This window comes from Nymphaea colorata, chromosome 9 (assembly GCF_008831285.2).
Source record: "Nymphaea colorata isolate Beijing-Zhang1983 chromosome 9, ASM883128v2, whole genome shotgun sequence".
NCBI classification, from domain to species: Eukaryota; Viridiplantae; Streptophyta; class Magnoliopsida; order Nymphaeales; family Nymphaeaceae; genus Nymphaea; species Nymphaea colorata.
This window is the reverse complement of record NC_045146.1, coordinates 11,272,124-11,288,563: the sequence shown is the minus strand read 5'-3', so window position 1 is coordinate 11,288,563 and position 16,440 is coordinate 11,272,124. Positions and strand designations below refer to the sequence as shown.

General features: G+C 38.8%; 2 protein-coding genes and 1 pseudogene across 16 annotated transcripts; all 3 read left to right on the top strand.

Annotated features, from left to right (window-relative positions):
* The first annotated feature begins 3,409 nt into the window (after nucleotides 1–3,409).
* Nucleotides 3,410–10,598, top strand: LOC116259815 (uncharacterized). Of its 15 annotated transcripts, none has more exons than XM_050079759.1 (10): nucleotides 3,410–3,753; nucleotides 4,282–4,396; nucleotides 4,477–4,550; nucleotides 6,020–6,283; nucleotides 6,410–6,521; nucleotides 7,165–7,235; nucleotides 7,336–7,770; nucleotides 7,861–7,968; nucleotides 8,801–8,911; nucleotides 10,229–10,598. In XM_050079759.1, the coding sequence occupies exons 2-10, from the start codon at nucleotides 4,294–4,296 to the stop codon at nucleotides 10,343–10,345; spliced, it is 1,395 nt and encodes a 464-aa protein (XP_049935716.1). In that variant the 5' UTR covers nucleotides 3,410–3,753; nucleotides 4,282–4,293; the 3' UTR covers nucleotides 10,346–10,598. The 15 variants fall into 15 exon arrangements, with proteins under 15 accessions (XP_049935716.1, XP_031493603.1, XP_031493608.1 ...); XM_031637743.2 differs by having other exon boundaries at nucleotides 3,410–3,757; XM_031637748.2 differs by lacking the exon at nucleotides 4,282–4,396 and having other exon boundaries at nucleotides 4,481–4,550.
* A 1,375-nt stretch (nucleotides 10,599–11,973) lies between these two features.
* LOC116260572 (naringenin,2-oxoglutarate 3-dioxygenase-like) lies at nucleotides 11,974–12,820 on the top strand (annotated as a pseudogene).
* Nucleotides 12,821–15,220: 2,400 nt separating this feature from the next.
* LOC116260850 (uncharacterized) lies at nucleotides 15,221–15,945 on the top strand. Its single transcript, XM_031639370.2, has one exon. It carries the CDS (start codon nucleotides 15,269–15,271, stop codon nucleotides 15,665–15,667), a length of 399 nt encoding a protein of 132 aa, XP_031495230.1. The 5' UTR covers nucleotides 15,221–15,268; the 3' UTR covers nucleotides 15,668–15,945.
* The last annotated feature ends 495 nt before the right edge of the window (nucleotides 15,946–16,440 follow it).

The following is a 16,440-nucleotide window of genomic DNA, read 5'->3' as shown; positions in this document are numbered from 1 at the left end:
CTGCTCCTTTCGTCTGGCTTTGCTGTTTCTAGTGATTTGTGGTGGTATAAGCTGGTAAATTGTGTGTGTGTGTGTGTGTGTGCACGTGCAGCTTGTAGTTTTTCATCTTCCAGGAACTGGTAGTGCGGCTTACTTACGTAATGGTGTAGATTTATTGCTAAACATAATCTATGCAAACAAAAATTATGAATAATACTATAACCAAAAGCCTCTCTTTTGTGCGGATATGATGAAAATGTCGTCTTCTGAAGATTAGCGGATCTGGGAATTATATTAAGCCTTCAAAACATTGTTACAAGGTTATTGATTTGTTACAGGTTTTGGGCGGTGTCATGACTAAGATTTGTAGCCTACCATATTCGAATTTCTTTTCTTAGAACAATCTGGTTACGATCAATGTGAAATTCAATGTCATCAAAGGTATCTGACTTGTACTTTGCATGAAGCAAGAGAGAGAGAGACTCTTGGTTATACCCGATCAGTGGTAGGATGGTGGCTGCAGCGAGCTTATATAGGCTTGGGATGCATTTGACCGCGAAGGATCTCGAGTTTACGAACCTGATAGTGTCAAATAGTTATGCTGTTGTGACAAACAATCCAGACCAAAATAGATGGTTTTACCAGGCAAATAGTCTCTTTCGGGATCTATTTCTTGAAATCGACAGTCGAGTTCCAAGATTAAGGTCTAGATCCCAATGTGTTACGCTATTGAAAGGTTTTAAGTTTTAAATCCATTATACAAAAACCTAATGCTTTTTGCAGCCTGATTATATCTCAAGTAATTGTACTTTCTAATTAGCCTTTTCATTCTTCTTCTTAATTAACAAGCTAGCTTGTTTGTTTATCAAATCTACTTTGGTAAAAACCAACCATCCGTAGATGATGCCCCCAAAAAATAGAAATGTAAAGCTAGTGATCCTGTGATGCTCTTAATGGTGATGGCCCTGATAAAACTGGATGCTTAAAATTGCAAATCTATTTAAAGAAGTGATTTACCTTACATGATCTGCTCGCGAGGGAAACTCTCAGCAGGTTGGGCAACTTTTGATCACCTTCATAAATGTATTCACTTGCAGACGATTCAACAAAACAAAGTATATAAACCAATTCAAAGATGCCAATCTGAAATGATATCTGATATCGAGGTTCCTATAACAATCTAATCCATTTCTTTATTATTATTGATTTTCTTTTCGATGGCCAAAGAACTCTGAAGGCCCGGGCTGCTTGATGGGTCTGCCCTTCGAGAGGAAGCTCCAGGTGAGCCCTGGTCACCACGTCTTACAATATAACACCTCAGAAAAAACTCAGTTGGCTGAATGACAGAGTTAGAATTTGATTCAAGGTCTTCAACTTAATTGGCTCCATCTTACCATGAGTGCAGGTCAAACTCCTAAACCATTTGGTGCTGGCCCCAACAGAATGCCCTTTATCTAAAGTTATTATTCACCTCGAATACCAAACAATGGCAGAGCTAGAAATTTCTGCCTGAGTGGCAGACCCTAAAAAAAAAAAAAATCTTCCGGGCACCAATATGTAAATAAGCAAATGATTATAGAAATAGCTATGTGGCATGTTGGGGGGTGGGGGAAGAGAGAGAGAGAGAACCTTTCACAGTGAATGTTGTTGAGAAGGGTGGAAGGAGCCTCTACCACGAAAGGAGGAGCATTGCTAATGCCTATGGAGGAGAGATCCGAAGGCATGGCTGCTGCTGTGTGCTCACAAGAGAGCGAGACAAGACTGAATCCCTAAGGGGTAGGGCTGTTCAATAAGTTTAGCTGACTTGAGTTCTGCTTGTTTATTAAATGAATCAAGTTTGAGTTTAAAAATGAACTCAATCACATAAACGAGTCAAGCTTGAGTTAAGCGGGCTTGGCTCGGTTAAGCTCAAAAAAGTGAATATATATCTCATAATATTATCACAAAATTAGATGGTTCAATTAGATGTGCACCTCACTTGAGGCATGAGGTTCATGGTTTCAGTCTTCATGCTGCCTCTTTCTAAATAAATCGAGTTCAAGTTAGGAAATAAACTCGAGCACATGAACAAGTCAAGCTCAAGTTAAGCAAGCTCGGCTCAGCTATGCTTGTATATATATATATATCTCATAATGTTATCACCAGGGGCCGATGGAAGGCGGGGCTGGCAGGGAACATGGTACCTCCACCCCCCAACAAAAACTCCAACTCACAGGTTAGATTTTTTTTTGTACATATATTTTTGAAAACTTTTAACTTGTTGGCATATGTAAAAATTCTGAAAATTGTTATTGGGTCCTTGTATAAACTTTGAAAATACAATCCACCCCCTCTAAAATAAATTTCTAGTTCTGCCAAAGTTAAAGACCCTCAAATGTAATAAAATACTCCCTTCTACCATCCAAATGCACCCTTAAGTTTGCATGCAATGTGGCGAGTAGGACATGACTCACCATCTAAAGAAGACGGAAGCCCCCACCCAACCCTCATACCCACATGGTAGAGGGCTTGCTTTAGTGCCTCGAGGTGCCGCCCCTATCGTACTACAATTTGCGTGTCAGCGACCTCCTATTTGTAGCATAGATAATTGACACTATGAAAAAAGCAAAAATTGATGACTTGCTAACCCATGCTCAATCCCATTGTGCCGACCACTTTGGGAATTTAAGTTCACACGCAATCAAAACTTATATTGATGCATTGCCTTGAGTTATAGTGATGTGGAGATTAATTGGCATAATAAATATTGCTGAATATTATTTCAAAAATATCGTACACATAATAATCATGTTTAAAAGTTTTGCATATGAGTCCTGATTAATCAACAAAGATAACCCGTAGAAAACATAGAGTTATCATGTTTGGAACGAATGCAACACATTTAGTAAGAAGAAGAATATTGTATCCTTAGAACACATATCTCAAAAACACATAGTTCAATGACACTATGTTTTTATTTCAGGAAACATGATATAATTGTGTCTGGTGCTTGATTGTTCAGTTTAGAAACAACATTTATAATTAAATTATGTTTGCTTAAACAAGAAGATGATAGAAGAATACAATCTTCTTCTTATCACCTGAAACGGATGACCCGTTTTCTGGACTTGGGTTGTTTATCCGAACTCCACAACCGATCCGAATCAGCCGCAGTTGATGGCGGTCGGCTGTGGCGGGCCCGATCGGGCCCCGGGCTAGCGGGATGGTAGCATTGAAATTTACGCATAAATATCGGGCCCCAGAAGAGATTTCATTTCATTGGCGCAGCGTCCAGATGGACGGTCATGATTGGGAAAAAAGCAGCCCTACCGTCGATCTGGATAGATCGGACGATCAGGGATCTCAGAAAGAGGAGAGAGAAAAAAGCCACTTTCTCTTTTTTGGCTTCTTTTCTCCCGCGTCCATTCTTCTTTTGTTCCTACCAATCTCATCTTCGTGGCGTGGGGACAGATTTTCAAATTCGAATTACATACTCTCCCTCCCGAACCACGGGACGCCGGGATGGTCGCTTCTCCAGCGAGCGGGAGAGAGAGAGAGGGAGAGACATAGGAGAGAGGGATTTTCTGTGACGCCCTCGTCCTTTTTACCGCCTCTCTTCTTCCTCATTCAGAGGAGTTAAGAGAGAACGAGGAAAACAGTGCGAGGGAGAGCACGAGAGACGAAGAGAGGGAGATAGAGAATGAAAAAGTGAGGAAGGGAGCACGAGAGAGCAGAAAGGAGGTCGGAAGAGAAGAGGAGAGAGAAGAACGTGAGGAAAAGAAGGACACAGCAGCAGTGGGTAAAATCGTTTAAGATTTTCAATTTTCTCTTTTGATCTTTAATTTTTTTTTTTGAATTATTGGTTTGGACGATTAGCTTGCCACTGGAATTATGGGATTCGAGCTTTTAATAATTCATAGCATGAGTTTTATGTTGTAGTGTCTTTTCTTGGTTTAGGGTTGCTTCAAGGGCACTTATGTTGGGAAGATTTTGGGGGTTTCCATAAATTTCGATATGAATTTGATTGGACAGGGAGAAATTGAGTGAACTGAGTGTGGAGGAGTCAATTTTCAGCATGTTTTAGAATGATTTTAGAAGGGGCATTTTCTTGGACTTACAAGAGAGCTGCGATGCATACGATCCCCTCTTGCACCCTAGTTGAAGTTGATATTTGAACGCAAATAGGAAACACTATTTGAATGTCACTTGCTTAGGCCTGGTTCTTGCATTATGTTGATATGAAAGAAGCTTTTATGATTATGTATGGGCTGAATTTGGAGGGTTCATATGATTGAGGATTTGACTACATTTCTATAACTACAGGGAGATGTTGACATGTACGGGTGGAGTTTTTGGGTGCTTATAACAATTACAATCTTAATTGGTTATCAAGGGATGAATTTAGGAAGTTATGGCAGCATAGTGGGTTTTGAAAATGGTGGGAATATCGTGGGTGTTGTTGGTTTGGGTTATGACCTATTATTAATTTTTATAATTAATCATATTACTGAACCATAGCTAGGTGGGCTGGCATGCGAAACTGCACCCGAGGACATGCTGGAGATCATACTAAACAGAGCTTTCGATTCTTGGTGAGGAGATTCTGCATGGTTTGATACTTGCTTAATTTTAAATTCGTGATTTGTGTTTTGTATGTTGTACAATTCATGAATTTGGATGTGCATAGTTGGTTTGTGATTGCACAAACTTATTTATAACTATGTCATGCTTAAGAAAAGTTATTTGGAAATTTTGCATAAGTAGTCTATGCTTAATTTGATTAGTTTATGCACAATAGAGATGTGGTATAAGAATGCATTGTTGGAAACAAGTCAGCTTATTAATAATTTGCTTATTATGGCTATGTCTCAATTAAGAAAGGTTATCTGGAGTTTTATATAAGCAGCTTATGCGTTTTATCTTATGCATGATTGATCTACTCTTAGAAAGGATTACTGTTGCAAGATAGATCCTACTTCTATTTCATATGCCAGTTATACTGTATAATAGTCATTTCTTTTTTGAGACCAAAAGAACTGATGGTTGAAATAGATGTACAATAATTCAGTTGGATATTGAGTTTCTATACCAGCATTATGGCATGAAGAAAAATCTATATGAATTAATAATAAAAATTTCAAGCAAGTTTCTATTACAACTGGCCGCGAGGGCTGCCTAAGGGCAGTGATCAAATAAAAACTGCCCGCAAGGGGCAGAGCCTGCGAGAAGCAAGTCCTGTAAGCTGTCCCTGATTAGTTAACTTGTTGCCAACTCTGGAAATCCACCAAAGAAAAGAATCCCTAAAAAGCAGCAATTGTAACTTCTTGGGGAAGATTGATTACAGATGGTCACTAGTCACAAGATTCCATGAAGGATTGAGTCCTTCAAGAGTGGAATCTCATTGTGAAGCGCAAGTCTTCCTATGAGGTGTTAGAGTGAACAATGAGAGAGATATGTGCAATACATGCCAATTTACAAGAAAGAAACTCAAGAATAAACTGAAAACAAATGCAATTGTATGAGAAAGAAAGTAATGAATAAAAAAATAAGAAATCAACAACAAACAGAAAGGAACCAAGTTCAGTCTAACTTAATAGTTAACCAGGTCGGATTGTGATGGTTTTATGTAGGCTGCTCTTATTATGCTTGATTATGCAAAGCGTGATTGAATTATGTGAATTATGTTATTGATATGCTCACTGAGTCATTTGGATTCATTTTTACGTACTTCCCTTCAGTTGAACGAGATAGAACTCTTAAACCAGGCGGCTAAGTAATAGGTAATTGGTCGAGCCATCCAAGTTCCCATTGTGGATAGTAGAACATAGATTTGTCTTTCGTATAGTTATGTATTTGCATGGCATGTAGAAAGGCCATGGTGTACTCTGTCCTGTAGAGAATAAAAATATATGTATTTTTGGTCGAAAAATGAGAAAATAGACATTATATTTCAAGCTTTAAGATCATGTTATAGCTTTAAAAACTGAAATTTTATCTTATTTACTGTTATATTTTGTATTGTGTGATGTAATTACAGCTTTCTCCTCGCTTCCTAGGGTAGGTGGTGAGATTTTCTCTCTTCACCCCACGGTTCGCCCTTTGCACTGTTTATGATTGTTCTGAGAGAATCATAATCATGGGAAGTCTGCTGAATATGCCTCCGATTTCTCAACAATGGCATCCTGCCCTCCTTCAGATTCTCCAGACGAAGCAGTCGCAGCTAGAATTCCTAGCCAAAGAGAGGACACTCTTGGAGGATCACATCAATCTGCAGCACCACCTTTGGTGCCAGGACCTCGCCTCCTTCCAGGATGCGATCGTGGAAGTAAATAGCGAAAAACCCATCCTCTTTGTCTTCTGATTTCTCGTCTTTTCAGGTTTCTGGTTTGTGGGGTTGGGTTAGGTTTCATAATGTTGGGCCCTTCTTCTGTTTGTCTCCTCCTTTCTTCAGAGTGAACGCACTCGTAAGAAATTGAATTTGAGTCTACTGCTCGAAGCCGCGAAGTCTGATCTGATCATCGGGATGAAGGAGAAAGATGCTCTCCTATACAAGCTGAAATTAGGTTCCCCTCTTTCTGATTTTCTTTCTCATTCCCATTTCAAGTGCACTCGTTTCAATGGTTTGATTTAGTGGGAGGACATGGTTTTGCTTGAAAAGAAGTTTTTTTGGGCTGTCTGCTTGTGGTGTACCTCGGTTCTTTTACGTTCCTTGTAGTGGAATTTGTTTTGTACGGTTGGTTCTTCGCATGAGGTTTTCGGTAGAACTTAGGTTTTTTTCTGCATTAGGTTCAGTCTTGGACTTGTTCAAAGCAGTTGGTTCCACTGTTTAAATTTTTTCAACCAAGATTGATCAGTGAATATGGCCACAGCGCTGAGTGAACCTATAATTATTCATTCAGCTTACCATTTCCTAGTGAATACCACCTTCACATTTGGTGTGTGACCTGGACCAATAGTTCAGGATAGTAGTTCTGTGGCTCTTCCTCTTTTTAATTTAGTAAGAAGCATTTTTAGTCAGAGTCTGGATCTATTGGTTCTTTTGCATGGGGTTAATTGATCCACTATTTGGTAGTCTTCTAGATATAAAGTTGTCTGCCTAATGAGAATGATATTAGTTCATGAATTATCATTCATGTTATTGATTTTCTTTTTTCTTGAAGATTCTGATGACTGCTGTTATGTTGCTTGTGATTTATATGTGCACAGAATATATTGAAAGCGACTTGGAGGACATGGAAATGTTTATACAACTACAGAGTAAATACTCAAATAAGAAGGTGCGCTGAGTCGCTGACATTTTTGTTTCTAATTTTTTTAACCCACTTGCATCGTCTTCTTATCAATTTACTTTCTTTTTATTTCTTTTCTCTTTCGCAGAATATACAGTCTGAAAACAAGCGCGTAGAATGTGCAGTTAAAGAAGATGGTCAACATGAGTTAAGGAGGTTAAAGCATGAATATGAAAAGCTTGCCTGTCAAAAGGAGACTGAAGTTTCTGCCTTGTTGTCTGAACGGGATTTTGTGTGGAACCAGCTTAAAAGAATGGAGGATGAATACATCATCCTGTTAAAGAGAAAAGGCGAACAGCTTGAATCTGCACATGTTAATACAGGAAACCTTGAACATGAGAATAAGAAGCAGGACACAATTATTGCCAACTTAAAGAGTGAAATCATTGAGCGTAATAATGAGGTTGAAAGGTTGTCACTAAAACTGTCAGAGCTTTCTCGGAATCTGGAGATCCAGAGCATTGAGAAGGAAAACTTGCAATTGCTTTGTTTTGAATTAGAACATCAAGTAAATAAACAAAAGGTATCCTTCATACTTCTTTAATTGCTTATCATCCATTTTTATTTTTGTTAGTTTGTCTTTGATCTTTTTCTTTTATTTCTGAAAAGATAGAATCATTCACGGAATGCTTGTGCTCCAAATGAGGTGACTTCGCGCAACCTTATTTACGAATTAACAACGGCAAGCAATAATGCAGAGGATGGTGAAGTGTCTACTAAGGTATACAAAGGAAAACATACACTTACTTGGTATTAGGAATGTACGACGAGCGAGCTGAGCTTGAGCTCCGCTCGACTCGACTCACATATTGTCCAGCCCATGCTCGAGTTGGTAAACCGAGTCTGAACTCGAGCTTGACTCGTTTAATCTCGTGTCATTGGATTCATGTATTTTTTTTGTTTTTCAACAATGATCGCAATAAATTTCTTCAAGAAAATTATTTAGAAGGTCATTGAGTGGCAGCATGCTGGTGGGTGGTGTCATAAGTGGCCTCACTGAACAAGGGTGGAGACGGTCAATTTTCATCTTTATTTGCTGGAAACCCTTGACCAAAAATGGAAAAACAAGAGAAAATAAAAAATAAATAAATAATAAAATAAACAAAGAAAAAAATTCACCTCATTTTCAGGAAAACTTCAGAAGTACCGCAGAATTTTGTGCAGTTTTCTGAAACACTGTTATGGTAATAAAATGTTGATTCCACCTCATTTTCTATGGACATGTTTGTAAAAAGAGGCTTGCTGCCTAACATTTTATAAAACTTGAATCTTACAGATTCAACAAATAATACAAAAAAACTACAAACGAGCGTCTCGAGTTTAAACGAGTCGAATTTATATAACTCAAACTCAACTAATTAACAAACTCGAGTTTGGATTTAAGATTGACCTCGACTTGTTAGCAAAGGAGTCGAGCTTGACCTGAACTTAATCAAGTGAATCCGACTCAAGCCCGAGTTGGCTCGACTTGTGAAACAATGTGCATTTAACTTTATTTGTTATTAAAGTTACACTGCAAGCATAACTAATATTTTCATTCTGCATTTGGTTAGACTTGCTATCAGCAAAAGGGGTTTCTTAATAAGGTTAAGCCACTGAATGATCCTTCTTTGGGTGGTTCCAGATCACCCTTATTTGAGGGTGAAGAAATTAAAGTTCCTAAGGTATGTCATTTCCTGCTAAACTGTTACGGACGTGATGTGATCCTTTTGCTTTGGTTTTTCTTTATAGGATGTACATATAATCGTTGTATTTGATCTCACTACAAATTCTTTTACAGACAGAAATTCAAAATAGTTATTAGAATGTTAAAAGAATGCTCAAAAATTTAAATTATAATACTTATTTTTTTCTAAAATTGTGAAAAGCATAGTACAATTAAAGCATGATATTTCCATTTTTGCAATTTTTTAAAATATCATGATTTTTTTTCACTTTTTTCTTTATTTTTCATTTTTAAGGTAATATTTTGAGAAAACCAATATTTTGTGACAATGAATTGTACCTCCACATTAGCAAGCAGTAAGCAGCTTTTATATGGTGGATGCCCAGCATGACATGCCATTTTATCTTTTTTATTGAAGCTTCTGTGATCTATTTTTGAGATTCCAATATGTATTTGCTATATACTGCAGTTGGCAAATAATAAGCAGACTGCTTATATGATCTACAGATCAAGCTGCGGAAGTAGTTTTGACCGCTGAGACATTTAAAAGAAGTGGCTTGCATAATAGCTAGAGAAAAGTTAAGGGTTGGAGATAATTACAGATCAACCATCTAGGTAGCACCATATATGGTGTAGTCTGTGGCAAGAAACAAAGGGAAACCAAACGTTGTCACTTATGACATACCGTGCATGATATTATTATTTTGAGTAATGATAATGTTTGTATATTGGAAGACCTTGGTGTCACAATATTCTTTTCTTCCATTAAAGAAAAGATCTTGCTACTGGTGACATTTAGTTTCTTGATTATTTGCTAAATGTTATCCGAAAGCATAAGTCAGTTTATTACGGAAATCATTTGCCTGAAATTAAGTGAGGTTGAAAACAAGTTCTCACTTGCATCTGATGTGGTCCTACTTTTCCTATACATCTAGACTTCTCATCTGTTGTCACAGCAAGTTGGCCTTTCACACTTGGAGAACCATTAAATCAGTCTCGTCTCACATTCATTTCCTGGTTCCACATCGTGGAGGATCTATTATTATCTTAATGCAGTTCCATCTGTTAAGTGCCTTTTGTCAGTGGAGTTGTCTACGAGTTTCAGTGCTGAACTTTCAGTTTCAGATATGACATAGATGAATGCACGCCTGCTTTTCTTATTTATGAATCATTTTGGTTACCAACCTCAAAAATCAGTCGTACTGTTTCATGTGCTCACATAATCATATGCTGTTTTCAGAATTCCTTACAACAAATGCACGTTATATGGTCCTTGAGTTGAACTCTCGTTACTGATATCATGTCTTTGTTGCAGGGTAGCCGTAGTTTGAGCAAGAAGAGACGTAAAAGAGAGTCTACCATGGGGAGACAAAGCTTGTTTTCTTCAGCTTTTAAGGTTCCAAGGTTGAGAGCTTCACATTCGGTGGTGTAAATAAGGAAAATCTTTGTTTCCCTGAATTGCCAATGCAGCAAAGTTTGTACAATTTGTCAATGAAATGTGACGTGTAAACGCCTTTTTTGGTCGTGTCATACTGTTGATAAAAATTTTACATTTTGATCGTGTGTTTCGTTAACGGAGCGTGCTCGTACTGGCATTCTGCAGAATTGATACTTGTACTTTTTGCCATGTTTGGTTTGGACTACCAAACGATTAGAAAATGGGAAAAATGAAAGCTGTTTTCTTATTTTGTCTGCAAAAGTAGGCAACGTGATGGTGAATGTAGGAATGTATGTGTTCAACAACGAACGCGCGTAGCGGAATCTTCTCGGATTGGAGAAAACAACACCTCGAGTTCGGCCTCATCTTCCACCTTTTCCATTTTACTCTTAAACATTCCTAAGCCATTCGTAGATGGAAGTGAGATGTGACCAAGGGTGGAACAAGTTGGCATGGGCAAATTGGACAGGGATTGTGATGAAACATGGATGAAGACTGATGGTTTGGGTAAGGTAGCTTCCCAAGTGGTTTGGATTGAAGTTTGGATCTGGTGGGTTTTGGATTCAAGTTGTGGGTGGGATCTTTTGGGAGGCCCACCATTGGACGAAGTCCGATGCTTCTGTGGCCTGATGTTGACCGATTGATGGATTTTCCGGTTAAAATGAAACCACGTTGCACCTGCCGTCCGGCGAGCTCAACCGCCGTCAATTTTGTCTCCGCAGCTCATTTCCTCTTCACGTGTCATGTGATGATACAGTGTTTCAATTTTTTTTAATTCCTTCTTAAAAATAAGTTGACTACGCGTATTCCTCGCGTGACCATAGGCTTATTTTTTCAGCTTGCTGGAACAGGGGCACGAGGAGAAAGAAAACGAAGGGAAGGCAGAGCTTCCGGACAGCTTCTTTACTTCTCCAGTCGTGCTCCATGAACACAGTGCTTCCATAAAAAGATCCATAGTTCATAAATAACTTAGTTTTTCACATTTTAGCAAAAGCTATTTTATATTTGGTGATAAAAAAATTTGTTTCTCTTCGTATAGAGGCCTTAGATCATGCTCTACATTTATGTAGCAGTCTGACCTCTTTTTCCGTTTTCAATTTTTTTTCTTTCTAAATCTAACCCCATAAGCAAATGAAGAATGCTACAGATCGACTCAGAAGTCTTAAAAATCTTGTGTAGATTAAATTAAATTTATTTGCCTTTTAGTTTCAGTGATCTTAACTTTGTGGTACACAAAATTTGATTTAGACATAAAAATTAACAACTTTTTTCAGAATTTGTTGACATTCTCCGGCTTCCCTGTATATGTAGTTAATCTTTTGAAAAGAAATTAAAACATGTCCAAAGTAGAAAAGACACGTTTATTTAATGAAGAGCAATAGCCTTAATCACAACAAAACCTGTTTTTTTTTTGTCATTGCTCACACTCTTGCGACTTTAAAATTTATAAGCATCACAATACCTCCTCCCTCTCTATTTGTGTTTCACTTACCACGGACCGGGTCCTCCACATGGAAGGGACCCCATCCTACAGCGATCACAGCTGAGTTAGCTGAGCTACCGGCGCTGTCCGTCGCCATTCCTATAGCTCTCCCTCCTCACTGCTCCCCTCACTCTGCTTCTCCCCAACAGAAGCTAGCCGCGGCGGCTTCATCGTCAGCAGCCACCTGCAGGTGTGGCGGGTGCAAACGAGTTCTGAATTATGATCACGGCGGTTTCAAATGCGAAATGCCTCCACCTGTACTTGTAGGGCGAGTTGGTGCAGGATTGGCGTGGGATTGCGACGATCTTCACTTATCCGGTGAAGGGGAGGGACTACACGAGGTGGCCGGACGTGCCGGAGGGTGGCCGGACGTGATGAAGAGGTACAGCGAGCAGCCGATGAGACTGGCGTGCAAGCTTCTGGCTATACTATCAGAGGGGCTGGGGCTGACGAGGGAGGCACTGAAGGAGGCGTGCTTGGACATGGACCAGAAGGTGGTGGTGAACTACTACCCGCCGTGCCCGTAGCCGGACTTGGTGCTGGGGCTAAAGAGGCACATCGACCCTGGGACGATCACGCTGCTGCTGCAGGACCAAGTCGGAGGTCTCCAGGCCACCAAGGACGGCGGAAAGACTTGGATCACCGTCCATCCGGTCCAGGGCGCCTTCGTCGTCAACCTCGGTCACCATGCCCATGTGATTCCCTCTCTCTGACAGCTTCTTAGTTCCTACAAGCTCTTGATTTCCCAGTTTCTGTATAGAACTGATCTTAGTAAGCATGGTGTTTGGTTGCAGTATCTCAGCAAAGGGAGGTTCCTGAAGGCGGACCACCAGGCAGTGGTCAACTCGAACTGCAGCCGGCTCTCAATCGCCACGTTCCAGAATCCGGTGCCGGAGGCAATTGTGTATCCGTCGAAGGTGGCAGAAGGCGAGAAGTCCATAATGGAGGAGCCGATCACCTTTGCAGAGATGTACAGGAGGAATTAATCCGTCGACTCTTATGTTTTCGGAATGTAGAGATCGCATTTTATGGAGTTAGTTTCATAAAAAATATACAGACGGTGGTGATATTTAGTTAGAGTAAGTACATTATAGTCTAGCATATATAGATGATTATTGTTCTTTATTTTCTTATGAAAAATTAGAGTCCATTTCAGGAATTAGTAAATAAGAATTAAGTAAATGCACTTACCGAGATGCATAGTCCAAGAGATCGGGTTCATTTGATTTTTGATCTCATAAATGGGATGAGATTAATCTTACTAAGTGGGATTTGGAATCTGCTTTGGAAAATTACATCCATGTTTAAATCTGAGCAGGTCATCTTCGATCTGCTTCAGATAAATCCGATCCTAACTAAATCCCGTGGAGTGTTCCAAACTGTGCGTTATTTGACCTCATGTTGGTGTGCTTCTATAAATTTTTTCAATTTTATAATTTAACCTCAATATGCATGATATCAAACCGGCATACGCACACAGGGCATTCTTTCATGAATTTGTTCTAATTTTTATAAAACACTGTATTAGTATTTTTGTTGCCAAATGCTTTTTATGTGAACAGACTCCAAATTGGTATGTTCATTTTTTTACTTAAAAAATTTAAAAATATTTGTGATCTTTTAATTATGAAAACGGCTGAGGCAAGTTGGACCGATCTATTTATGAGGGAGATTTTGCTGATATTGGCAGAATTGCCCAGTCCAAACCTCGTTTCCAATGCACATTGGTAACGATGACTTTTAATCCACAATTAAAAAAAAATCATTTTTAGGTGAAAATGTAGAGTGTTTCATCCTAGACCTGCTTTTTGCACTCTTGGGTGGCACATTCGCTATGTCTTAACTTCATATTGATACTTTTTTTTTTTTACAATATAAAGAGTTGATGTTTTAGGAAGTCAAAATAAAGACTAGCCACCTATCAATTTCCATAGTCAGCAAACCCGTGACTCAGATTCAAAGCGGCAGAAAACCGGGTTATTAGGTCTTCAAGTTGACTCGTCGAGTATTCAAAGAATCCAAATGTAAATAAATGCAGCCAGACAAAGGCGAGTCAAGAGTGAGCCTGGCCAACCTTGACTCATGGCCAGATTTGTTGGCGGTCAAGCTCACTCAGCAATGAGTTTGCCAACTATGCTAGTCCCCACACCGTCCATTGCACCAACCCATTCAAAAATAAAAAATAACCTTCCATTAATCAAACCTCAGCCTCAGTAGCTAATGTGAATTAGGTTATTAAGATAAAATGAGCATATGCTTAATATTATAAACATACTTGAATTATTTATACGTTAATTTCTTTTTTTATGTTTAAAAATGTAATTTATCTTAAGAGCCCTTATTGCTAGTGGCAAAATTTGGATGCAATATCTAAGAAGGACGCGCTCCATCACTATCACATTAATTCCTTGATAGTGCTCTATTCCTGCCATATATTCTTTTGACTATATTTTCCAATTACGCATGATATATAGTTCTCAATAATGACAAATATTAGCTTCACTTAATAGCACTTAATATGTTGCACGAACACTATTAATTGTTAATATCTATTAATTGTTAATATCAATGCGAGTAATAAACCATAAGTTTTTTTTTTTTTTAGGGATTTAGGCTCCATTTGACAAATTCATCCCCAATACTTTTGTATTTGACAGTTCTAGTTCGGGTCGAGGAACGGACAAAACACCTGTGGACAAATGGCACTTGTTCGTAGGCGTTTTGCTTATTCTACTTGTGACGGTGGAATGACATAACACCGAATGCGCCCATTTAGAACCTTTATAACTAAATAAGACATGAATTTACCAATAAAGTCAGCCAAGGAAACCACTTTACATGAACACTGAAACTTGTGTTCTTCCATTTATTGATAGGTATTTTGTCATTTTATTTTTTTTAAATTCCATTTTTGCCCTTATAGGAGGGTCCTCTGCCTTACCATCAAAGGTATTTTTGTCTTTTTAGATCATTAACAAACAGGCTTGTCCTATAAACCTAGCACAAAACCTGTTCTGTTAGGCAGGGATGGAATTTTCGATTGTTTACAAGACAATGATGAATTGAACAAAACCGATTATTATTAGTCCTTAACATTCGAATCCTTCCTCTTGAAGTTGAATGTACTTCAATATCTCTCCTCGTCATCTTATTAATAATCAAGTTGCAGCTCGTGTATTTTTCAACAAATAACTAACAAATTTATGTGGATTTATGAAATTTACTAAATTTCAAAATTACGAGTCTGCCCTTGGCGTTGGTCCAATCAACATATCATTTTCAAGATCACTTAATAGTTTGGAAAAATTAATCAGAAAAACTGGTAGTTGTAGATAAACAAGGAAATATATATGCATAAGGATCAACAAATTGACAGAGGAGTGAACATCCAGAATTGGGCAGATCTTCTTCGCAGCAGCAAGAGATTGGTGACGATGAGGAGACGACGGGACTCTTCCATGCTCTACGCGTTCACCATCTCACCGCTGCCATATCCTGTGCTGCTGGTCGTTGTTTTGGTTCTTGTGCTTCTCGGAATCTCTTCTTACCTCTCCTACGAGGACGTCTTAGAAGACGTAGCTACTCAGATCAATTTGGTTATGCTGGTTATCCCTGTGCTCATAGTGATCATCTTGCGTTGGCTGTGGACCGTCGAGGACGAATGGAATTTTCTCGGATTTAGGCCGTACGATTGGAAGTATGATTACAGGCGGCGCAGGCCAAGTGAAGGCAGTTCTCCTTGGTGGGTTGCCGCTCTTCTGGTTCTTCTCCTCGTCATGATCACTTTCCAGTCTACTTTCCATGACCAGTGGCTGTTCTTCGGTTCCTCGTAACCTCCTCTGTTTTTGTAGCAGGAAATTCAACCTTCTCTGCAATTTTTTCGCTGGCCTTTCATTTCTCTCTCTTCTTCTTCTTCTTCTTCCGATGCAAACCTGCCGAGGAGAATAGTTCTTCCCCCGTGTAATGTAATAACATCCTTCTGTCTCCTGTTTTCAGTGAATCTACAGCCTTGATCTCCATGTATGAATGGGAGGCAAGTATCTGTATATGTATGTATGTATTGATTTAAAGAAAGAAAATATCCATGTTTTAGAGTGAATTGATCAAGCATCTTTCAGTCTTATAAGACATGGCACTTCCACTGAAGACCAATGCCATTTTAGGACTCAAATCACATGATATTAACCTTGCACATCCTGCTGCGCTTATAGATTCTTCAATATGTATTTTCGAATTTTCATGTGAAACCACTAATTGGCTTGTGCCCAATTAGGTGAGTCTCCCTGTCCCTCCTTGGAATTCATCCAGTTTAATTGGCTCCCATGGAGATATTCCTGTAAGAATGTGTGCCATGAAGAGTTGTTTCTTCAATATTGAATTTAAATTGACGGATGCATGCGTTTATCATATATCATATTCTATTATTACACATAGAACCTCTCTTTCTATATAGATATAAACACACACAGTACAAAGTACAAACCTCCTCCAACCTAAAGGTTTAAGTTCAAATCCTTGACATAGATCTTGGTGACACATGTATATGCATGACAGTATTTTAATAACATATTTATCCTCAAAACAAAAATTGCAATGATATTTCTGC